Here is a 26,685-nt window from a genome sequence, read left to right as displayed (position 1 = left end):
ACTATAAGAGAAATTAAGAAAACGATCCCATTTACAATTGCATCAAATACCTAGAAATAAATTTCACCAAGGTTAATTATAAAAAAAAAATTATAAGACATTGAAGAAAGTAACTGAAGAAGATACAATAAAAAAATAAATGGAAGCATATACCATGCTGAGGGATAGGAAAAATTAACATTGTTAAAATGTCCATATTACCCAAGGCAATCTATAGATTCAGTGCAATCCCTATTAAAATATCAATGGCATTTTTCACAGAACTATAATATCCTAAATTTCATTTGGAACCACAAAAGACCCTGAATAGCCAACACAATTTTGAGAAGGAAGAACAAAGTTGGAGCTATCATGGTACCTGTTATCAAACTATATTATAAAGCTATAGTAATCAGAACAGCATGGTACTAGAATAAAAACCAGACACATAGATCAATGAAACAGAATAGAAAGCCCAGAAAAAAACCATAGCTCTATGGCCAATTCATCTTTGACAAAGGAGGCTGGAGTATACAATGGGGTCAAGACACTCTAGTCAATAAATGGTGTTGGAAAAAACTGGACAAATACATCTCAAAAACAAAACTATACCACCTTCTTACAACATATACAAGAATAAACTCAAAAAGGATTAAAAACTTAAATGTAAGATCCAAAACCATAACACTCCTAGAAGAAATCATAGGCAGTAAACTCTTGAACATTGCTCTTAGTAATACATTTTTTCCTTGGGCAAAGGAAACAAAAGAAAGAAAAAAAAAATTAAGACTACATAAAATTAAAGAGTTTTACATGGCAAAGAAAACCATCAATAAAATAAAAAGACAACCTACTGAATGGGAAAATATCTCCAATGATATTTATAAGAATATCCAAAACTATAAAGAACTGATATAACTTAACACCAAAAAACAAACAAAAAAAATCCAATTAAAATTGGACAAAGCTCTCGAATAGATATTTCTCCAAAGACGACATATAGATGGCCCATAAATATATGAAAAGATGCTCAGAATCACTAATCATCAGATAAATACAAATTAAATTCACAATGAGATATCATCTCACACCTGTCAGAATGGCTATCATCAATAAATCAGCAAACAACAAGTACTGGTAAGAATGTGGTGTTAAGGGAAACTTCATGCATTGTTGGGATTGCAAATTGGTGCTACTATGGAAAACAGTATAGAGGTTTCTCAAAAAATCAAAAATAAAACTATCTTATGATCCAGCAATTCCACTTTTGAGTATTTATCTAAAGAAATCTAAAACATTAATTTGAAAGGATATATGCATCCTTGCGTTCACTGTAGCAGTATTTACAATAGGCAAGATGTGGAAGCAACTACCTATCAATAGATGATTGGATAAAGACGAAGTGGTGCATATATTCAATGAAATATTACTTGGCTATAAAAGAGAATAAAATCTCACCATTTGTGACAACATGGATAGATCTAGAAGGTATTATGTTAAGTGAAATAAGTCAGAGAAGGGCAAATGCCACATGATATCACTTATATGTAGAATCTAGAGAACCAAAGAAACAAAACAAAAACAGACTCATAGATAGAACAAACTGATCGCTGCCAGATGGGAGGGGTGTTGTGGAGCTGGGTGAAAATATGAAGGGATCAAGTACAAATTGGTCATTACAAAATAGTTACAGGGATGTAAAGTACGGCATGGAGAATATAGTCAATAATGTAATAACTATGTATAGTGTCAAGTGGGTTCTAGACTAAGGGGCGGGGGAATCACTTCATAAATTATATAAATGTTTAACCACTACGCTGTACACCTGAAACTAATATAAATACTGAATGTCAACTGTAACTTGAAAAAATTACCCCAAATCTCATCACCCCCAAAAAGTAAATAATAATAATAATAATAATAATAATAATAATAATAAAGAATCTCCACCCTCAACATCTGATCAAATTTCTTCATCCCAGACCTCAGTATCTGATTAGGGTGGGCTGCCTTCTGCAAGAATCTTGTCAAGTTAGTTTACCCAGAACCCCCTTACCCTTGCTACTTCCCCTTAGTAATTTTCCATTCACTGACCTCTATCCTGTTCCTTGGCTATAAATGCCCACTTGCCCATGCTCTATTCAAAATCAAGCCCAGTTCTATACGGAGGTCTCTTTTTCTTTACTGCAATAGTCCTAAATGAAATATGTTTATACCACCTTACTGTCTAGCTCTGGTTTTCTTTGACACCCATCCCCACTTCCAATATATATGGCTAATATTATTGAAACAGCAGAGTTATCAGTCCCAAATGGGAGAGGCTATGGCATTGCATTTCTGTCATCAAATATTTACCTCATACTAGATGCAGCACAGCATACAAAAATAGAGACAATATTTCCTGTCCTCAATGGATATTTGATGTGGATAATAAACCAAGAAAATAAATTGACCAATATTTATTACAAATTATTTTATATAGCAAACATAAGAAAAACTAAGGATTTTTTTTAAAGATTGAATATATTTGTCTGCTTTACCTGGAGGGGTTATGACGATAGAATAATGGAAATAGGTAGAAAATAAAGTTTGCCTCCATCAGTGACCTTATGGATTCTGAACTGGTTAAATCTCATAATGGCAAGTGAGGAGTAAGCACTCACAAGGCTGCCTCTCACTACCTTTTCTTTGCTCATGCCAGCCCTCTTCCAGGAAAGCCCTACTCTGACCTTTACACAGCTAACTTATTCATCATAAAGATCTGGTTTGGAAGTCTTCCCTCAGACCTTCTCCAGATGGCAGGGGCATATCTCTTTTATTCGACCTAAAACATTACAATGACTGGTTTATGTGACTGTTTTTTTTTTTTTTTATGACACAGTGAGTTATTGAGGGCGATGGCTATATCTCACTCAATTTTAGAATTCCCAGTACTTAGCATAGTCACCCAGTAAAAGTTTGTGAGGGAAAATAAAATTCCTTAAAGCAGGGAAGAGTGTTAAAGTCACTATTTTGTAGTGGTTCAACACGTGAGTGGAATTTAGAAACTGGTTTTGCTATTTACCACCTGAGTGATTTCAAATAAGAATTTCCAATATACTAATGAAAACAAGCCTGGTAATATCCTCCTAATAGGTCTGCTGGAAAAGTAAACTGAATCATGCATACAAAGCATTTAGCTCAGCTTAAGCAAGCTGAGTTCCTTACTCATCCCTACCCCAAGTGCCCCTACTCCCAAATCACTCCCAACACATCCTGTGACAATAAGCAAATCATGATTACCCAAGACATGTTTAATTGCATGAATAGAGACAAAAGTCAACTTTTGATAAAAATCAAACTATGGTTCTGTCTTGGAAGTGCCCTGTTGCTTTCTGCTCTTCTTTTAGCGGCAGCATTTCTGGATTTCTTCTGCAAGCCACAGGCAGTGCAAGATGCGTTTCTTTTCAGCAGCTAGTTCCTTTTCAGAGAACTGGCCCAAGAGTTTCTGGACAAATATATTTTGATCTTTCAAGAAAATATTCTTATTGATTCCTACATTTGGTATATTCTCCAGGGACCCAGATTTGAAATGGAAGCTTAAATATCTGTTTCGTTTTAGACCAGGCCCCTTCTCTTCAATCCATGTCAGTGGACTGCGAAAACAAAAGAATCATGTTAGAGATTACACAGGAGCACAGATGGATGCTTGCAGGCACCTGAGCACTTGGTAACAGAGCCTCATTTTGCACCCATCTTCCCTGCAGCTGCTGCTCACTGAGGTAGCTCAGGTGGCATCCTGAACTCTACCAGTCTCTCATAGGTCATGAGTGATTATTTCCAAATTTACTGCCAAATAACTCTTTATTTAATTTTGCTATTAGCCAAGAAAATTTATTCAATGAATTTTGTTGAAAACCAATTTGTTATACAAGAGTTTTTATTCTGAGTCTCATGGATCCCTCTAGGGTACCCAGATATGGGTTACAGACAATCCAAGAACCACTTGATATTGTGTGCAAACTATTTCCATGTGTATGTGCATTTTGGGGGGAAAGAGTTCTTATAGTTCTTTCATCACATTCTCAAAAAAGTCTATGACTCCCCCAGTATATGCCACAAAACACCAGACTCTTCCTGCTGATTAAAAAAGCACTTGTTTCCATTTTAAATTTGCACCCCCCCCAAGGCTAATGTCTGCACCCCCGAACACCTAAAATCCAAATAGGATAGCCTCTATTTCTCTAAAGTCTCTTCTTTCTCTCTGTTTATCTATTGCCATTATAGCAGGTAAGAGCTGTATTATCTGCTTAATGAAAAAAAGAGAAGCCTCCTAAGACTTTGAACAAAGTAAGAAGCTTCACTGAATAAGAGAGGAAAATTATAAAATCTACTATCTTTCATATATTCTAAAAACAACACAGAATTAAGGACTTTTAAATGAAATAAAATTTTTAAATAAAAAAATCTATAATTCACCTAAATAAAAGCATCTTTAGTTTGAGATAATCCTTCATATATCTATCTATATGTATATGGCATGTAAATCATAAAATGTAAATAATTTTTGTGCTTTTTATTTTTAAATACTTTTATTTTTGTCTGCATACCATATTGATTATATAGTCCAATATTTTATTACTGACAAATATTTAAGCTCTTTCCAATATTAAATTAATATGAATGTTCTGTATTCAACATCTTCACACATATATATATATATAGTGTATTCCCCTTCTTATAACAAAGTTCCAGGCATGAGATGATTTGGTGTTGGCCTCTGGGTACTTCTCTTTGCTTTCTCATCCCTTTTTTTTTTTCCTACCGTGATGAGTCAGGGTCAAGGACAAGACAACTTTGTTGGACTGTTGTGTTAAGTAATGGAGTTTTCGGTGTGAACAGGGAAAGTGTTAAATCCTGAGCATGCATCAGGATCTCTGGCCTTCTCATGTCCTGCCATTATTCTTCAGATTTCCTTTGTCTTCTCCCACTGAGCTACAATAAATCATGCCTGGGGTGGGCAGGTTAGATCAGCATTGCTAAGAAATCAAGGGAAACTATCATTTTCTTATTTGTTTGCCTGCTTGCTTGTTCTCTGCCTCTAGAGTGATGGGCCATAATAAGGCTTAAGATTTAGGTGTGGGGTTGCAGGAAAAAAGCCCAAGCAGGTCACTTAAGATTGTTTTTGGTGTTGTAGAAAGCTTAGGTCTGCCTCCAACCTGGGTAGAGGATCTCTCCCTTTTGCTAACTTAGCTTACCAAGACCTACACTAGGGCATGGAGTAAATGTTTGAGAGAAAAAGATCTGAAGTATATAAAGGAGGTAGCCATTCCTATACCCATACATGCAGGGAGACATCAGGAGAGTTGTGGTCCTATATGCTAAAAACTTTAAAAGTCATACTGTTTTCCTAATCATGTATTTAAGTAATGACATTAGCTGTTGGCACTTTACTGCCAAATGGATGGAGCAGAGCTGAGGATAAGACCTAGTCTATTTGTATTCTGGGCTTGGGCAGTACTTAACTCCAGATGTCCCAACCAAAAATGCAAGCTTGAATTCACAAACATCTCTTCTCCTCTCTGTGAAAAATTTTACTTGCAAATATTTGCATTCATCAACCTGGGCACTAACTACCAGCAAAAATGCTTCTTACTTCTCACCTTCTACAGGAAGGTATTCAATCATACCCATATCCCTACTATCAACATGTGTCTGCAAGAATGGTAGAGATTGTGATTTTTCTAACAGTGCTCTTCTGCCTGAAAAACAAGCAGGCATGGGGATGCATGACTTTGGCACCATTCCTACCAACTGGCTTCAACAGAAGTTGAAACTTGCACTTCTTCTATATACTGGCTGTCCACATAAGATTTGAGTTGGCAAAAGTATTCTAATGCTTATTTTTACATAGTTTGAAAACTTGGTAAAATGCAAAGAAATGGGCTTGGGAATAAGTTGCAGTAGGACTCTCAGAATAACTCTGGGATCTTACATCACTGACAGGTAAGGACTATGATAAAGACAAGGCCTAACATGTTTTCTATTTTATTCTTTTCTCATGCTCTTCCTATTTTGGGGGGGAAGTTGTGACAATTTGGGGACTGGAGACAGGCTGCTTAAGTGTAATTAAGTGTGAATCTCACACAATTTGATATTAGTTCTGTGCTCTTGGCAAGCTTTTTAAACTCCTTGAGCCCGTTTCCTAGTTGATAATGCCCACTTCAGAGAGTTGGTATAAAGATTATGAGAAAATCCCTAGGCCTGTACCTGACACATAGTAAGTACTCAATAAACATTAGCTATACTAACACTTGTACAACAGAGTTTCAAGTAATGATTTCTGTCTTGCTAGTCCTTTCATTGTGACCTTTCAAGATCATGCCTCCCCTCTTCCCCATCCTCTGCTATGGTTCTGCTCCATTCCATCGTGTTGTTTGAAGGTAGCTATAACTTAAGAAATTGTGTCTGGAAACAACTGGCAGACGTTCCTAATGTGTAGTAACAAGCCCTGGAAAGACATCTACTTATAGCTGAAATAAAATCTGGCCTGCAGACTGAGATAGCCTTTGAAGAGAGAAAGAAAATAGGCCCAAGCTTCCAAAGCATTCTTCCCAGGCAAAGACAAAAGCCAGAGCTGCATTTACAAGATAAGAAGGCTTTACTTCATCACAATGCATACTATATTACGGGGCATGTAAACCAAGCAGGGACTAATCTGCTTTAAAGAATTGCAGTTCAGCAAGTTTCCTATTCTGGAAATTATTAAAATGATCCATGTGTGAATCAATGATAACCCATAAGTCAAAAGTTCATATTCAGGTCAGGTAAGGACTATAAAAAATAGTAATTAAATTAATAAACTAGTAAAACTAAGGTGTTCAATCTATTAAGAAAAAAAATTTTATGACTCAAATTTTAAAACATAAATGCTTATTACAAACTCTATCAAAAAGATGGTCTAACTTCTAAAAAGTTAATTCCCATGGCTAGTGCTTTTTGTTTTTAATTTTGTTTTGCTTTGTTTTATTGAGATAGTGTTGACAAATAACACTTTATTAGTTTTAGCCTATGGCTGATTTTAAAAGTTCATGGTAAATCCTTTACAGTCCCAAATGTGATGACAAAGATTAATATTAATGTTACTTATTAAATGTTTTAATACTAGATAAAAATAAATGAGATATTCCAAATATTTTGATCCACCTAAGAAAATTTCTCACATCTTTCCACATAACATAGTCTCAGAATTTGAGGGAATGCAAAAATGTCAGGATATTTCCTCCACCTCAATTTTCTAATGAGTAAAATTAATAATAATAAGTATACAACTTTACCCATGTTGTGGTGGAGATGTGAGATTAAAAATGCAATTTGTGAGGTGGAAAGCATTATAGGAATTTAAGAAATTATAATACAGGATTTGCCATGTCCCAAATTCTTACCCAATGCTTGCCTACCCTTGGCTATAACAAGAGTAAATCCTGCTTCCCTTATATCTTGTTTCTTGTCTGACTCCTACTCAATTTCAAGATTGAACATAGCACTACCTCCTCTAAAAAGTATAATCTGACCACTGTAGGTTTCTCCTCCCTGTACTTCTGCAGCACCTTAAGCTAGTTTTAGCTCTGAAGATAGGGGACAACACCTGTCTGTGGACAGGTATGATCATGGTGCAATTCTACATGACCAGCATCAGAGCCAGGGACCACCACTGCTATCACTCCACATGTAGTACTTCCAAGCTCTGCGTGCTTTATCTTCATTTGCGACCTCTGCCTTTTCCTAGCAAAGAGGATACTCCTCAAAATGCACATCAATCAGATTTTATTCAGAGACTCCATTACTTTTCTCTTTTTGTAAATACCCAATGATCTGTTTATTGTACTATCAATAGACACACTTACCTGGAAACTCATATAGAAACAATCTAAAACCCTTGCTGTTTTAAATATTTCAGAGCTAAAATGCTTTTCAAGGAAATTTATAAATATGTTTTTGTTGAAAAAGCCTTGGTATGAGAAGTAAAGAATCAGAACATTGTGGGAACAGTATGTCAGTATGACATGATGCTAAAGTTAATAAATAGAACCTTAAATTTTGGCTACACTGAGAGAGAAATTTTAGCGTGTGATAAGCAAGCAGGATAATGGCAGGATCTAGGTGGTAGTTGTATGAGTGTTCACTGCAAAATTCTTTTAATTTCACCAAATGTCTGAAACTTTCATAAGAAAATGTTGAAAACAATTCACACCACGGAGGCTACTAGATCTGATATTGCTCACCTGTATGGCTTAGACAAACCGCTTATATTCTGTAAGCCTCTATTTACTTACTAGCAAAGGAGATCATGTTTGTCTTACAGGGCTGCTGTGAGGATGAAATAAGGCAATATAAATGAAATCTCAGAAGCAGAGAGCCCTTCTGGAGTTGGTGGGTGGGGGTATAGGCCTTCCAGCTCCTTCTAGATTTACCTTTGTGAACATAGGATGATGTCTTTAAGTTTTTTTCACCTCACCAATTTCTCACAACCTACCGTTTGTTCTCTGTCTCCAAGCACACAGTCATTTTCATATACTGATCTTCCTTTCGCTCTTCCAAAGTGGCAGACACAAGAGAAAGCTCCCCAAAGAGAGAAACCAGCCAGGTCAGGCGAGAAATGCCACTGAATGCGGGGAAGCCAAACCGCTCTTCTTCTAATGGGCCAGCTGTGGGAAATAACAAACACTGTAGGAACTGGGAAGTAAGGGACTGACAACTGGAGAGCAGGGGTGGGGCATACAAGAGTATGACAAGGAGTGAACAGATGCGGTTCGCTGATCAGTACAATGCAACCTTGCCCTCACCACATGGCTATACAAGATGATTAATAATACCGATGAAAACTCAGGTGCCTAACTTTAATTCTTTCATAAAAGTGTCTCAATTTTTTGTTTATTAAGTGTTTTTATTAGTACAATAAAACAATTTATTGGAAAAAGCAGTCCATCTAGTCCAAAGGATAATAATAAAAAAAAGGTTTTAGGCTTCTAATATGTATATTCTATGTCAACATGCACTTATACACATATACACACACATATATATATACACACATATATATCCTCTTCAGTCAGTGATTTTAAAAAGTAAAAGAGAACCCTCAAGCTTATGTTTCTATAAATTCTACATAGATGCATAAATAGCAAGAAAGCGAAAGAAATTGTCAATATCAAGAAAATTGATAGTGTTAAGTGTTTTCTTAGTCTTCATTATTTCCTGAACACAAGTACATTCAAAAGAGTATCTGTATGATGAATCTGGTCAAGATACTGCTCCTCTTTCTTCATAGCCTTAATTTTAAACACAACCTAGATTTAAAAGACTTTATACTTGTTATATTACTCTATAAACCAAAGATTTCTTATAACTTTGATATTAACTTAGAGCAATTCATAATTATGAGTATGTTTTTTAAAAATATAAGACATAAATAAAAGTAAACAGGCATCTAGTCGAAATGGTACAATAGGTAAATATTATACTCCCTTCCAGGACCACATCAAAACTACAACTAAATTACAGAACAACCATCCTTAAGCTAGCTGAACATAACTCCCAGAACTAAGGATATAAAGAAGCCATGATGAGACTGGCAGGAGGGGCAGAGATGTGAAATGGGCAGGCCCCCTTCCTGTGGTGTGGTAATTAAGAAATAGAAGTGATATCTTGACAGCAAGGGGTCCCTGAAGAACAAGGGGTCCCAGCCCCACACCAAGCTCCCTAGTACAGGGCTCCATTACTGAGTGCCAGCAGTGGGGCAGTCCTTGACAAGCACTGGGAAGATACAGGTTGGAGCTAAATTTATTAGCATCAGCGTGAGGGCAGGAGGCACAGGGGTTAGGGCAGCTCAAACTGGTGACATAAGTGTTAGAAGATACCTGTTTCTTTGTTGAGGCCTTCTCCACCCAGCCTGCAAGCACAGAGGGGCACCATATTGAGCTCTCCATTAAACTGGTGAATACCAATAGTCCAGCCCTGGCGATTCCTTAAGACCCCACCCCAGCCAACTATGCTACCATCTAGATTTTTTCCATAAAAAATGCCTAACTCAGTTTGCACTGTAAACTTTCCTAAAATGTCTCGAAAGTTCACAAACCCCAAACAAGCAGTGTCAGGCCTCAGTATGTACTAAATCTCTTGCTAAGTGACTTTAATCCTGGTCCTAGTGGCAGCAACTCTCAGTTCTCAGCTTAGCCTCTCTCAGGTGCCTTCAAGCCTAGGACAGGCAACAATCATCTGCAGATCACTTAGAACCTCCTACCAGGTGGCCCCGAGCTATATACAGGCAGCAGCTGACATTGGCCTGCACCAGAGACCCTCTTCCCAAAAGGCCCCAGAATGAACTGACCCAGTAGCAGGCTTCAGACCATAATAGAACACCACCCAAGTAGCTTCACAAATGACTATCCTAAAAGGCAAACTCAGCAAGCACCAGAGCCCTGCTGTTTTACAGGGGTCAGCCCCTGTAAAACAGCTCACTCACTGTAGTCATGGCCATTCCTCATAGCCAGACAGCCTGAGGGTCATTCACTCTCACAGATATCATGACATCAATCAAAGCTCAACTACAACAGGAAGAAACACAGAATCCACAAAAAGGACACACTTGGAGCATCCAACCGATCAGGTGACCAGGGAGACTATGCCACTGGGCCCCACAGGACATCTACTATAAAAGGCTACTCTGCCAAGATAAGGAGACATATTACATCTACCTAATAATACATAGAATAAAGAGAGGGAGTCAACCAAGACATAGAAATATGTTCCAAGTAGAAGAACAAGACAGAACTCCAGAAAAAGAACATGCAGAGTTCCAAATACTGGTTATAAAGATGCTCAGTCAGCTTGGGAAAAGAGTACATGAATTCAGTAAGAACTTCAACAAACAGATAGAAAATATTAAAATGGAGATAAAAACCATAAAAAATCCATCAGAAATAAAGACTACAATAACTGAAATGAAGAAAACATTAAATGGAATCTACAGATCAGAAAGTCAGAGGATCAAATAAGCAATTTGAAAGACAACGTAGGAGAAAACACCTAATCTGAATGACAAAAAGAAAAAAGAAGGAGGATAGATTAATAAGCCTTTAGGAAAACATCAAGCACACCAACATTTGCATTACAGGGGTACCAGAAGAAGAAGAAGAGAGAGAAAGTAATAGATTGAAAACCTATTTGAAGAAATAATAACGAAAAAATTCCCTAAACTGGGGAAGGAAATAAACATACAAGTCCAAGAAGCACAGAGAGTCCAAACAAAATAAACCCAAAGAGGTCCACACCAAGATAAATTATAAAATATATACCAAAGGTTAAAGACAAAAAGAATTTTAAAAGCAGCAAGAGAAAAGCAACTGGTTGCCTACAAGGGAGCTCCTATAAAACTGTCAGACGATTTCTTAACAGAAATTTTGCAGACCAGAAGGCACTGGCATGAAATATCTTAAGTGATTAAAAGCAAAGACCCACACTGAAGATTACTCTATCTAGCAAGGCTACCATTTAGAAGTAAAGGAAAAATAAAAAGCATCTCAGACAGGAAAAAAGCTAAAGGAGTTCACCACCAAACCAGTATTACAAGAAATGTTAAAGGAAATTCTATAGGAAGAAAAAAGTAAAAGATTAAATATATAAACAATAAAATGGCAATAACTACTTACCTATCAATAATTACTTTAAATGTAAATGGGTTAAAGGTTCCAATCAAAATACATAGAGTAGCGGAATGACTAAGAAAACAAGACCCATACATATGCTGCCTACATGAGATAGAAAGACATACACAGATAGAAAGACATACACAGATGGAAACTAAAGGGATTGAAATATTATTTTATGCAAATAGAAATTTAAAAAAAACCTGGGTAGTAATAGTTATATCAGACAAAACAGGCTGTAAAACAAAGGCTACGAGACAAGGACACTTCATCATGATAGAAGGATCCATCCATCAAGAGGATATAACCCTTGTAAACACTTATACACCCAACTAAGGATCGCCTAAATGCATAAAGCAAATATTGGCAAACATAAAGGGAGAGCAGTAAGATAGTCATAGTAGATGACTTTACTTCCACATTGACATCAATGGATAGATCATCCAGACAGAAAATCAACCAAAGAACTGCAGTCTTATATAACACGTTATACTGGATATTTTCAATTGATATTTTTAGAACATTTCACACCAGAGAAACAGAATATACATTCTTTTCAAGTGCATATGGAACATTTTCTAAGATAGATCATATTAGGTCAAAAAACTATCTCAGTAAATTTTAGAAGACAAAATTCATATCAAGCAACTTCTCAATTACAATGGTATATATATTTAGAAATCAATTACAAGGAAAAAAAAACTGAAAAACACACAAACATTTGGAGGCTAAATAACATGCTACTAAGCAAAGAATGAGATAACAGTGAGATCAAAGAGGAAATCAAAAGATACTTTGAGAGAAATTAAACACACACACACACACACACACACACACACATTGACCTCGAAATATACGGGAAGAAGCTTAAGCAGTTCTCAGAGGAAAATTCATAGCAATACAGGTTTATCTGGAAAAAAAAAAGAAAGAAAGAAAAATCTCAAATAAATAATCCAACCATATACCTAAAAGAAGGAACTAGAAAAGAAGAACAAAGTATGTTGAAAGAAAAAAAAATAATAATAAACATCAGAATAGAAAGAAATGATATAGAGTCTAAATAAACAATACAAAAGATTGATAGGACCAAGGGCTGGTCCTTTGAAAAGGTAAGCAAAATTGATAAAATTTTTAACCAGACTCATCAAAAAAAAAGAGAGGAACGATATAAAAACAAAAGAGAACTGACAGCTGACTCCACAGAAAAACAAAGGATTACAGGAAAATACTACAAACAATTATATGCCAACAAATTTGGAAACCTGGAAGAAATGGATAAATTCTTAGAAATGAACGATTTTCCAAGACAGAAGTAAGAAGAAACAAAATCTGAACAGACAAATAACTATTAACAAAATCAAATTTGTAATGAAAACATGCCTAACAAACAAATGTCTTGGACCAAATGGCTTCACAGGTAAATTTTACCAACCATTTAAAGAAGAATTAATACCTATCCTTCTCAAACTATTCAAAATAAAATGAAGAGGAGGGTAGGCTCCCAAGATCATTTTACAAGGTCAGCATTATCCTGACTCCAAAACTACACACACAAAAAAATTATAGGCCAACATTCCTGAAGATACAAGTAAACAAAAGCATATACCATGTTCACAGACAGAAAAAATTAACATCATTAAAATGTCCATACTACCCAAAGCAATCTATAGATTCAATGTAATCCCTATCTAAATACCAATGACATTTTTCACAGAACTAGGATAAATAATCCTAAAATTTATATGGAACCACAAAAGACCCTGAATAGCCACAGAAATCCTGAGAAAGAAGAACAAAGTCGAAGGTATCACAATACCTATTTCAAACTGTGCTGCAAGGCGATAGTAATTAAAACAGCATGGTGCTGGCATAAAAACAGACACATAGATCAATGAACCAGAACAGAAAGCCCAGAAATAATCCCACCTATACTGTCAATCTATGACAAAGGAGACAGGATATTCAGGGAAAACTGAACGAACACATACAAAAGAATGAAACTAGATTACTTTCACCATAAACTCAAAATGGATTAAAAACTTAAATGTAAGACCCAAAACCATAAAACTCCTATAGTAAAACAAAGGCGGTATATTTTTTGGCATTGCTCTTATTAACATATTCTTAGATATATCTCCTTAGGCAATGACAACAAAAGAAAAATAAAGAAATAGTACTACATCGAACTAAAGAGTTTTTACACAGAAAAGAAAACCATCGACAAAACACAGACAATTTACTGAATGAGAGACAATATTTGCCAATGATACATTGATAAGGGGTTAATATCCAAAACATATTGGGAACTCATATAACTTAATACCAAAGAATCAATGTAATTTAAAAAATGGCCAGTGCACCTGAATAAACATTTCTTCAAAGAGGATATACAGATGGCCAATAGACATATGAAAAGATATTTCACATCACTAATAATCAGAGAAATGCATATTAAAACCACAATACCACCTCATACCTGTCAGAATGATTATTATCAATAAATCAACAAATGATGTATGTCAGAGAGGATGTGAAGAAAAGAGAACCCTCATGAAATGTTGAGGGGATTGTAAATTGGTTAATCTACTATGGAAAACAATATGAAGTTTCTTCCGAAAAGTAAAAATAGAACTGCTATAAGACCCAGCAATTCCACTTCTAGGTATCTGAAGAACTCCAAAACACTAATTTGAAAAGACATATGTACCCATGTTTTTTGCAGAAGTATTTACAATAGCCAAGACATGGAAGCAACCTGTGTCCATCGACAGACAAATGGTTAAAGATGCGGTACATGTATACAATGGAATATTACTCAGCCACAAAAAAAAAAAAAAAAAAAAAAAAGAAATCTTGCCATTTGCAACAATATGGATGGACTTAAGTGAATTGAGTCAGACACGGAAAGACAAATACCATATGATTTCATATATATGCGGAATATAAAAAACAAAATAAACAAAACAGAAAGAAAATCATAAATGCCAAATGGTAGGGGGATTTGAGGGATGGGTCAAAAGGGAAAGAGCTTATGATATACAAATTGCTGGTTATAAAAACATTCACATGGACATAAAGTACAACATAGGAAATATAGTCAATAATACTGTAATAACTATGTGTGGTGTCAGATGGGTCAGACTTTGCGAAGTGATCACTTCCTAACTTATATAAATGTCTGATCACTATATTGTACACCTAAAACTAATTTAATATTATATGTCAACCGTAACAGAAAAAAAAAATTTTAAAGGAAACAGAAGTTGTAAGTTTCACAGACAACATGGTTTGAAATTACTAGGACCCTAAGTATCAAGCTTACAAAAGAAAGATGGCGTGTTCTGCACTGATTTCCATTTGGTCTTGTTCTTTGGAGAGAACTAAGTAGCCATCAAAAGTTTGAACCCTGTACTCAGAGGCCAAAGCACCAATCTGCCTCTGCCACATAACTGTTGTGACAACTTTGTGAAGCTAATCAACTCCTGAATTTCATTTTTTTAATCTGTATAATGGGGGTAATTAATACCTACTTTATAGAATTAGATATGCATTAACATGAAATAATGTATGTCACATATATAGCATAGTTCCTTGTACAAATTAATGGATATTATTATTTGTTGCCACGACTATAATTATATCATTTTAAATGATGAAGATGGATTTAGAAATGAGGTTCCACTTTATTTTCTGGAAATTCATAAAGAGATTAATAGTTTTACAGTTTAATAATGCCATACCATGTCAGGGTTTCTCTTCTGTAATGAAACCCCACAAGAAATGTGGCCCAGATACTCTAGGGGCTAGACAGATAAGGAGTCCATCAAAGGTGACTGCAAGTGCAGGAGACTCCGGGATGCTCATTTCCTATTGCTAGTAAAGGTGCTCGAAGAATGACCAAGATAAAGTAAATAGCCAAATATATTGTAGATTAAATATTTTGGCTAATGTCCTTATAACATGTTGGAGAATAAAAGGGGCTAGCATGTTCTATTTGTTCCACAAAGAGAAGTATGTTCTCTCTTTCAAGAACCTTTCTCTCAGTCCTTTTTTGAAAGAGATGTTTCATTTTCAACCTCCTATGGAAAAAAATAATTTCTAATTTGTTGAGATTTTGTGAGGGAAAATTTTACTTAGTAGATTGGGACAGAAGCATAATCATGCTTAAGATTTCTAACACACTTTTTACCCAAGGTCCACCAAACAGTTCAATCACATTTGAGGAAAGAAGAAAAATAGATATTTTCACTGTCTGTGGATATATTAAAAAATCAAACAGGCCCTCAGAGAATCTTTAGAAGAAATAAACCCAAGCTCACATCCTAGAGAGCTAGGAAAGAACCCAGCTAGCATCTTGGACTCACCACTTACACAAGACTTGTAATCCCACCTAAAACTGACCTGTGAAGAGAAGAGATCCTTTCAGCAGGTCTTTACCCAACACTTCTTTTTTCAGGAATGTAAACTCTTCCATCAAAAGTTCCACGTGTTCTTCATGCAAGACCTTCCCTATCATTATGAAAATGGAGTAAAAAAGGTAGTTATCATCAATTATATTAACTGGGTATCCCAGAGTCTAAGTCTGTCTTCCTCTAGCACAGAAGGACATACAGACCTCGGAACCACTCTGGGCATCAGTACATCCTTATGCACCCCAGGTGTAGGTAGTACCAGTTCTAAGATTACAAGAGAAATGAAAATCTAAGAAAGCCAGATAGTATCCAATTTCCCCAAAGTCAAGATGAGATCAGGGAAGTGTCTGAGAGCCATCTGAGTGTTAGCTCCTGTTCTAGAGCCATCTGAGTGTTAGCGCCTGTTCTAGAGAAAAGGGGATAGTGTAGCATAAAAATCTAAGAAACATGAAGAAGAAAAGGGATTATTGGGATTGAAGGAGAAGTACTAAAATTAGACTCTTATTTCAAAGAATGGGAAGAACCAGATAACTTTTTAATATTATCCAGGTTTGAAAGAGGACAAAACCTTAATATTTATAAAAATATTTTGGATTCTAAAAGAAATTTGTTAGAGAACATTTTGACATTGCCAGATGGGAGGGGGATTGGGTGGTGAATGAGAAAATAGTCATCGGGATATAAAGTAAAGCATAAAGAATATAGCTAAAAATATTGTAATAACTGTGTATAGTGTCAGATGGGTACTAGATTTATCAGGGTGATCACTTCATAAGTAATAAAACGTCTAATCACTATGCTATATACCTGAAACTAATATAATGTTGTATGCCAACTGTAATTGAAAATTTTTAAATCTGTTAAAAATTTTTGATCAGGTGGCTTTTTCATATCTAGGCCAGAAGTTTCATAATTGACCAAAACTATTTTGTGATTAAGTGCCAAGTGTGGTTATGATCTACACTTTCACACAGAGAGAAATCGGCCACTAGAAGATATTCCTGAGATAGCAGCCTTTGCTTAACCCAGATTCACATAAAATACTGCAGAATATGCTGGGTTTGTTCTGCACATCACTGAGTAGGCAAAGACTGCATCCTGAATCTCTAGAGAGTTAGGTATGTGGGAGAGTGTGATCCCTTTCACCCATTCCCTAACCCATAAATGTTGCAAACAAAGCTTCTTACAATAAGCAGAAGTTCTCTCCTGTGGGTGATTTTGCCCATATGTGCATGCTTATGAGGGGAGGTTTGGCACCTGGGAAGTTGAACCATGCTTCAGAGCATGTTATATTCTCTCTAGCATTATTTCTATACTTCTATTTATGTATTTCCATATCCATGGTCATTAAAGCAACTTTATACGTTTCAACTGCATCTTTTGTTGCTTTTCTATCATTCGCTCAATGCTCTATTGTGATACACTCATGCAACAACCAATGTATAGACATACATACACTCAAGCACACAAATTTATATACATATATTCCCATGACTCTTCAACAAAAGAATTTAGAAGCGGAGATACCTCAAAAGCAATGAACACACCTAGTATACAAATCTTGGCATCAAAATATCATTTATTTCACCTTTGATGGGACTATAAATTGATACAGCCACTATGAAAAACAGTATGGAGTTTCCTCAAAAAACTAAACATAGAACTACCATATGATCCATCAATGCCACTTCTGTATACTTATCTGAAACAGGAACATTAATTCAAAAGATATATGCACCCCTATGTTCACTGCAGCTTTATTTACAGTAGACAAGACATGAAAACAACCTAAGTGCCCACTGATAGATAAGTAGATTAAAAAAATGTGGTATACATACAATGAAATATTATTTAGCCATAAAAAAGGAAAGCTTGCCATTTGAGACAATATGGACCTTGAGGGCATTATGCTAAGTAAAGTAATTCAGACAGAGAAAGACAAGTACTATGTGATCTCACCTATATATGAAATCTAATTAAAAAAAAGGAACATAAAACCTCTTAGGTACAGAGAAGAGATGAGTGGTTGCCAGAGGTGGGGGGCTGAGAGATGGGCAAAATAGGTGAAGGTAGTCAAAAAGTACAATCTTCCAGTTTTAAAATAAATAAGACCTGGGATGTAATTATAGCATAATGACTATAAATAGTACTGAACTGTATATTTAGAAGTTGCTAAGAGAGTAGGTCTTATGAGTTTTCATAACAAAGAATAAAACTGTAATTATGTGTAGTGCTAAATGTTAACTAGACTTATTGTAATGATCATTTCATAATATAAACAAATATCAAACCATTATATTGTATACCTCAAACAAATATACCTCAGTTTTAAAAAGAATGAATAAGAAAATACCATTCACCACCAAATAAGCTAGAGCTCCTTGAAATAATGGCTAATTGCAGGGCTGGGACAGAGAAAGCATATCATAAACATAAACCATTTTATATCATAAAGCAAGGAATTGCCCAGAGAATAATGGAAATATAACAAAATGACACAAAGAGCCAGCATGAAGAGGTCCTCATTGACCAAATATGAAAGAATTTGAACATCAAATAATGAAAATGAATATATAGTCCATTGAATTAAAAAAGGAAGCCATAAATTCATGCTAATATTAAGAAATTAATAATCAGAAAGTGTGATAAATAGTGGATATTTACCAACATTCAAACTACCTCCTCACAACATAATCACTAATTACAAGGGGGAAAAAAAAATAACTTTCATTGGAAAGCCTAGCAAGTATGTTCTCCCTTCCAAGAATCTTTCTCTCAGTCCTTTTTTGAAAGAGACGTTTCATTCTCAACCTCCTATGGAAAAAAATAATTTCTAATTTGTTGAGATTTTGTGAGGGAAAATTTTACTTAGTAGATTGGGACAGAAGCATAATCATGCTTAAGATTTCTAACACACTTTTTACCCAAGGTCCACCAAACAGTTCAATCACATTTGAGGAAAGAAGAAAAATAGATATTTCCACTGTCTGTGGATATATTAAAAAATCAAACAGGCCCTCAGAGAATCTTTAGGAGAAATAAACCCAAGCTCACATCCTAGAGAGCTAGGAAAGAACCCAGCTAGCATCTTGGACTCACCACTTACACAAGACTTGTAATCCCACCTAAAACTTCACCCACCACTGCTTTTTTTCAGGAATGTAAACTCTCCCATTAAATCTAATTTATTTGTTTAAAAGTCTACACTTTAACCAAATAGTATCATAAGTAATGGACAAATTGAAATTGGATAGCACCTGATAGGACTCAACGCAAAGAACACAAAACGACTTCTATATTTCTATGAAAAATGCATACCCCAAAAATAATCATAAAGAAACATCAAGCAAACAGAAATTTAGGAACTTTCTACAAAATAACTGGCCTGTGATCTTTCTAAACACCAAGGAAAGACTGAGGAACTGTCCAGAGTAGAGGTTAAAAATGACATGCCATCATGGACATGTACAATAGACTAGAGGTTACCAGAGGGAAGTGGGGAGGGGGAAGGTGGGAGGTAGATGGAGTAAAAGGGGTCAAATATGTGCTGACGGAAAGAAATCTAATTATGGGAGGTGAAAGCACAATGTGTACATGTGTGTGTGTATATATTTATATATGTATACACATGTATGTGTGTATATATATATATACACACACATATATATATATGCCTTATTGTTAAAAACGTAACACTGAAACTACCAGATGTAGTTAACCAATGTCACCATAAAAAATAAATTTAAAAAATAAATAAAAATAACATCAATAAAATTTAAAAATGACATGCCAACTGAAAACTATATATGATTCTGAACTAAATCATTTTGCTATAAACACTGTTATTAGGAAAATTGGGAAAATGTGAATGGAGTCTGGAACTATGTTAATTTCCTCATAATTTTTCATTTTTTAAAATTGTAGAATAACTGACAAATATAATTGTAAATATTGAATGTGTATGACAGGTTGATTTTATATACAGATACATGTTGATTTGATACACATACACATTGTGAAATGATTACCAAGATCAAGATACTTAACACTATATTATTTCATATAGTTAATTACTTTTGTGTGTGTGAGGTGAGAATGCTTAAGGTCTACTCTCAGGAACTTTCGAGTATACACAACTGTCTTATTAACTATAATCACCATGATGTGCAATAGATTCTCAGAACTTATTCTTATAACTGACTTACATTGCCATATTCTCCCTTCTTTCTCAGCCCAGGTAAGTACCATTCTAATTTCTGTTTCAATGAGGTTTTTGTTTGTTTGTTTTATGATTCTACATACAAATGAAACCATGATATTTGTCTTTCCCTAACTGGCTTTTTTAGCAAAATGTGCTCCAGGTTCATCCATGTTGTTGTAAATGGCAAGATTTCCTTCTTTCTCATGATCAAATAATATCACATTGTATTAACATATGCCACATTTTCTTTATCCTTTCCTCCATCAAAGGACATTTAAGCTATTGTGTGAACAATGCTGCAATAAACACGAAGGTGCATATACCACTCCAATAAAATTATTTAAATTCCATTGGATATATACCTAGGAGTGGAACTGCTGGATCGTATAGCAGTTCTTTTTTAATTTTTTGAAGACCCACCATACTGTTCTCCATAGTGGCTGCATCAATTTGCATCCCCACCAACAGTGCACCAAGGTTCCCTTTTGTCCACATCATTGTCAACACTTGTCTTTTTTTTTTTTGAAGCAAAATTTCCATTCCTTGATTTATCATTCATTTATTCATCCACCCATGCATTCGATTTATCAAATATTTTTGAGCATATTCAATGTGCCCAGAACCATGCTAATTTCTCAACTTAACTGTATAAAAAGTTTTCAGCCTTCCAGGATAATTGTTTAATTTGTGAGCCCAATAAAGTCATCCATGCCTCTATTCTGTGATCTGCAGGAAATCCACTCAGTGTTTCTAATAACTGTGTGAGGAGGTACCTATGCCTGCTAGTGTCACTACTTTCTCTGAGCTCTAAGATGGCTTGGGCTCCCCATCATTTTCTCCTCCCTTCTCTATCTACTCCTGCTGCTATGGCTATCTGTACTCAGGTTTGCATCAAATTATAGACACATTCCCTCCCTTAATTGCCCAAGGCTGCAATCGGAGGGTAGAGGTAAACAGATCACAGTGATGTTGTACAAGTCATCATGAGAGTATTATAACATAGAAAAGGAAACTGTAAGTGAGATGTTGGCTATCACTGCTCCAAAAGCACCTCCTTCAGCCACAGCCAGGTGCCCTCTGGCTGGTGCATCCACTCCCACCCATCCATGCTTCCCTTCCCCTCACCTCAGGTTCCTCACTAGAGAAAAGCGGAGAAGACTAAGCAGCCAGATGTCTCCTCAGGGGTGTCCAAGCCCCCCAAGGGCTTTTTTTCATGTTGCCGTTATTTATTTAGATGTTTGATACATATTTTTTTCTTCTTAAAGAAGTCCAACATTTTCTGTAATACTGACTTAGTAGTTACAAATTCCTTTAGCTTTTTTTTTTGTCTGGGAAGCTCTTTCTCTGTCCTTCAATTCTAAATGATAACTTTGTTGGGTAAAGTAATCTTGGTTGTAAGTCATAGGTTTTCATCACTTTGAATATTTTGTGCCAAGCCCTTCTGTTGAGAAATCGGCTGACAATATTATAGACATTCCCTTATATGTAATAATTGCTTTTCTCTTGCTACTTTTAAGATTCTCTCTTTGAAAATTTGTACTTTTTGATTTAATTCACTATATTCTCCCTTCCCTCCCAGCCCAGGTAACTACCATTCTAATTTAACCCTTGGCATTTTAATTATGATGTGTCTTGGTATGGGCCTTTTTGGGTTCATCTTGTCTGGGACTCTCTGAACTTCCTGGGGTTGTATTTCCCTCTCCAGATTAGGGAAGTTTTCCATCATTGTTTCTTCAAACAGGTTTTAATTCCTTGCTCTCTCTCTTCTTCTGGTACCCCTATGATGTGAATGTTGCTATGTTTGATGTCATAGAGGCTTCTTAAACTTTCTTCATTTTTTTGAACTTTTTTTGTTGTTGCTGGTATGATTGGGTGTCATCTGCTAACCTATCCTCTTTATTGCTGATTAGATCCTCCATTTCATCCACTCTGTTGACTCCCTCTAATGTACTCTTCACCTCAGATATTGTATTCTTCATTTCTGACTGGCTTCCTATTATGTTTTCTATCTCCGTTTTCATGTTTTGTTTTTGGTTTTTGGTCCTTTTGTTAAAGTTCTGAGTGCATCTACTCTTCCCCTAAGTTCCTTAAGCATCCTTATAACCAGTGTTTTGAACTCTGCATCTGGTATGTTGCTTGTCTCAATTTCGATGAATTCTTTTCCTGGAGTTTTGTTCACTTCTTTGATATGACACATGCTTGTCTCTCCATTTTCGCTGCCTCCCTGTGTCTGTTTCTATGTATTAGGTAGAGCTCCTAAGTCTCCCAGTCTTAGTATAATGGCTTTATGTAGTAGGTGTCCTGTGGCACATACCTGGAGGGTGGGCCAGTTGCAGGCCAAATTCAGCCACAGCCTGTGCAGTGATTTCTGTTTTGAGGTGACCTGTTATTTGAGGTGATCTAGTTGCAGGGCTTCTGTTCAGCCAGACCTCTGGTGACTCCGTGTATTGGTTGCTCTGTAGTTTTATAATTTTTGGTGTGGTCACTAGAGGAGGTATGCACATACACTACCTTCTACATCATCTTGAATTCTACAACGCTTGTCTTCTTGATGATAGCCATTTTAACAGATGTGACATATCTCATTCTAACAGATGTGACATGATATCTCATTTTGGTTTTGATTTTCATTTCTATGGTGATTAAGAATTTTGAGCTTTTAATATATCAGTTGGCCGTTGGTATGTCTTCTTTGGAAGTATGTATATTTAATTCCTCTGCTCATTTTCTAATTGAGTTATTTGTTTTTTATGAATTCTTTGTATCTTAGATATTAACTCCTTATCAGGTATACATTTTGCAAATATTTTCCCATTATGAAGGTTGTCATTTCTTTATTATGGTAAAAAACATTTCTACTATATATACCTAGTTTGTTGAGAATTTTTATCATGAAAAGATGTTAAATTCTGTCCAATGCTTTTTTTGCATCAAGATGATTATATTTATCCTTCATTATATTTATGTGGTGTATCACATTTATTGATTTATATACATCGAACTATTCTTGCAACCCAGGGATAAATCCCACTAGATTATGGTTTGTAATCCTTTTAATGTGCTCTTGAACTTGGCGCTAGTATTTTGATGTGTATATATGTAAAACTGTTATATCCTCCAATGAACTGATAACTTCATCATTATCTAATGACCTTTTTTTTTTCTTGTTAAAGCGTTTGACTTAAAGTCTATTTTGTTTAAAGTATGGCTATTCCTGCTCTCTTTTGATTTCCATTTAAATGAAATATTTTCCATCTTTCACTGTGAGTGTTATAAAGCTTAGGTGAGTCTTTCGTAGGCAGCATGTAATTGGTTTTTTGTTTTGTTTTTTTTAACCCATGAGCCATTCTATGTCTTTTAAATAGAGAATTTAAACTGTTTAAGTTTAGAGTAATTACTGATAGGTAAAGGCATTGCCATTTTGTTAATTGCTTTTGTACTGTTTCATATTTTCTTCCTTTCTTGCTCTCTTTGTGAGCTGATAATTGTCATGGTATGCTTTGATTCTTTTTAAAAATCATTTGTGTATATACTATAGGTTTTTTCTTTGTTATTACCATGAGACTTTCATAATACATCTTATAGTTATAAAAGTCTATTTTAAGCTGAGAGCAATTTCAATTGCATAAAAGAAATCTACAAATTTACTCATCCCCTCCATTTTTGCTGGTGTCTCAATTTACACCTTTTAATAGTGTCTATTCATTACAAAATATTGTAGCTGTAGTTATTTTTAACACTTATCTTTTAACCTATATACTAGAGTTCAAAGTGATTTACAAAGTACCATTGCAGTATTACAGTATTTTGTATTTGACTCTATTTGAAATTTGATCTTCATCAGTGAATTTTATACATTCATATATTTTCATGTTACTAGTCAGCATCATTTCAGTTCAGTTCAAAGAACACCCTTTAGCATTTCTTATAAAGCAAGGTGAAAAATTCCTTCAGATTTTATTTGTCTAGAAGAGTCTATCTCTCGTTCCTTTCTGAAGAACAGCTTTCCTGGGTAAAGTATTCTCAGAGTAGTGCTGGTTTCATAAAATGAGTTAGGAAGTATTTCCTCTTCTTCAATTTCTTGGAAGCATTTGAGAAGGATAGGTATTAAATCTTCTTTGACTGTTTAGTAAAATTCACTGGTGAAGCCATCTGCTCCTGGACATTTCCTTTTTGGGAGGTTTTTGATGACTGTTTCAATTTCCATACTGCTGATCAGTCTATTTAGAATTTTTGGTTTTTCATGAGCCAGTCTAGGAAGGTTGTATCTTTCTAAGTACTGGTTCATTTTTCTAGGTTGTTAAATTTGGAGTTATATAATTTTTCATAGTATTTTGTATAGTCCTTTGTATTTCTGTAGTGTCTGCCATAATTTCTCCTGATTTTTCATCCCTGATTTTGTTTATTTGTGTCCTTTCTCTTTTCCTTTAGTGAGTCTAGCCAGGGGTTTGTCAATTTTATTAATCTCAAAGAACCAGCTCTTTGTTGCATTTATTTTGTTTGTTTGTTTGTTTTTTATTTCGATTAATTCTGCTCTAATTTTGATTATTTCTTTCCTTCTGCTGACTTTAGGCTTCATTAGTTCTTCCTTTTCTAGTTTTTTAAGATGAAGTGTTAGGTTATTTGGACTCGTTTTTGTTTTTTGAGATAGGCCTGTAATGATATGAACTTTCCTCTTATTACTGCTTTTGCTGTGTCCCAAAAGCTTTGATACTATCATTACCATTCATTTCTCTTGATCTCTTTTTATTTTTTCTTTGACCCAGTTATTCTTCAGTAGCATGTTGTTTAATCTCCATGCATTTGTGGTTCTTCCTGTTTTCTTTTTACAGTTGATCTCCAGCTTCAAAGCATTATGATCAGAGAATATGGTTGGTATGAATTCAACTCTCTTACATTTGCTGAGGCCATTTATGTGTTCCAAAATGTGGTCAATCTTTAAGAATGTTCCATATGCACTAGAGAAGAATGAACAAGCAGATGTTTTGGGATGAAAGGCTCTATATATTTCAATTATATCTAGCTGGCCTAATATATCATTAAAGATGTTATTTCCTTATTCGTTTTCTGCTTGAATGATCTATCCATATGTGACAGTGGAGTATTTAGGTCCCCTTCTATTATAGTGTTCTTGTCAGTTTCTCTCTTTGTTAGTAATTGCTTTATATATTTTGGGGCTCCCTGATTGGGAACATAGATATTAATAAGTGTTATGTCTTCTTGATGTAAAGTTCCCTTTATCACTATGAAGTGTCCTTCAGTAGTACCTCTTTACCGTTTTTATCTTGAACTCCGTTTTGTCTCATATAGTACAGCTACACTCACTTTTCTTTGAATGTCATTTGTTTAGATTTTTTCCCACCCTTTCAAGTCTATATTTGTCTTTGGAACTGAAATGTGTCTCCTGTAGGCAGCATATGATTGAGTCCTGGTTTTTTAATCCAATCTGCTACTATATACCTTTTTATTGCTGAGTTCATCCCATTTATATTTAGGGTGATTGTTGAAATATGAGATTTTCCTATAGCCTATAGATTTTCTTTTGTCTTCTGGTAGCTCTGGTTTCCACTGTTTCTTTGCCCTTGCATTTCTGTCTGTCATTTTAATTTGGTGGGGTTTTGTGGATTTTCCCTCTGGTCCTTCTTGTTTTATTTTGTGTATCTCAGTTCTGGGTCTTTGGTGTGTGGTTACCATTATGAAAAATATAGTATATGTATATGTGTGTGTGTATATCCATTTTCTCTGTGTGTGCCTTATATCCATACCCCTTTGTAAATCTGGATCTTTGCTCTCTCCCTTTTTTGTTACTGTTGTCTCAAATTGTCCCTATGTATGCTCTAAATTCATTTCTAAAATGCAATAGCAATTATCTTCTTAATGTTTAAATTTCTAATACCCTGTTCTTAATAAGGGTTGCACTATCCTTCTTTTGTCTGCCTGTTGATTGTCTAATAGTTAAGTATTTTTCGTCCTTTTGTCTCAGGTGGGATAACTCCCTCCAGTATTTCATGTAATGTAGGCCTTGTAGTGGAGAATTCCCTCAACTTTTGTAGGTCTGTAAAGGTCTTTATTTCTCCTTCATTTCTAAAGGAGAGCTTTGCTGGATATATTATTCTTGGCTGATAATTCCTTTCACTTAATAGTTTGAATATTTGGTTCCACTCCTTTCTTGCCTGTAAGGTTTGTACTGACAAGTCCGAAAACAGTCTGATGGGTTTTTCTTTATAGGTTACTGTTTTCTTTTCCTTGGTTTCCCTGGGAATTCCTTCTTTGTAATTTTTGACAATTTTAGTACAATGCGTCTTGATAAAGGCCTTTTGGGGTTGAGATAATTGTGTATTCTTTTAGATTCTTGGGTTTGAAGATCCAGTTCTTTCCTTAGATTTGGGAAATTCTTGTCAACTAT

At 35.1% G+C, this 26,685-nt stretch overlaps 1 protein-coding gene across 4 annotated transcripts in view; it reads right to left on the bottom strand.

The window, feature by feature from the left end:
* Nucleotides 1-2,851: 2,851 nt before the first annotated feature.
* BLVRA (biliverdin reductase A) overlaps nucleotides 2,852-26,685 on the bottom strand; it is an 85,287-nt gene continuing 61,453 nt past the window's right edge. For 3 of the 4 annotated variants that reach the window (XM_039874684.1, XM_039874685.1, XM_039874687.1), the window contains 3 exons: nucleotides 16,068-16,175; nucleotides 8,495-8,666; nucleotides 2,852-3,614 (listed from right to left, as the gene is read on the bottom strand). In XM_039874684.1, coding sequence (XP_039730618.1) covers nucleotides 3,365-3,614; nucleotides 8,495-8,666; nucleotides 16,068-16,175 — 530 coding nt within the window. In that variant the 3' untranslated portion in view covers nucleotides 2,852-3,364. The remainder of the gene's footprint in view (nucleotides 3,615-8,494; nucleotides 8,667-16,067; nucleotides 16,176-26,685) is intronic. The other variant, XM_039874686.1, reaches the window with a different exon arrangement.

This window comes from Pteropus medius, unplaced genomic scaffold (assembly GCF_902729225.1).
Source record: "Pteropus medius unplaced genomic scaffold, Ma_sr-lr_union100, whole genome shotgun sequence".
In the NCBI taxonomy this organism is placed as follows: Eukaryota; Metazoa; Chordata; class Mammalia; order Chiroptera; family Pteropodidae; genus Pteropus; species Pteropus medius.
This window is presented reverse-complemented; position numbering and strand designations above follow the sequence as displayed.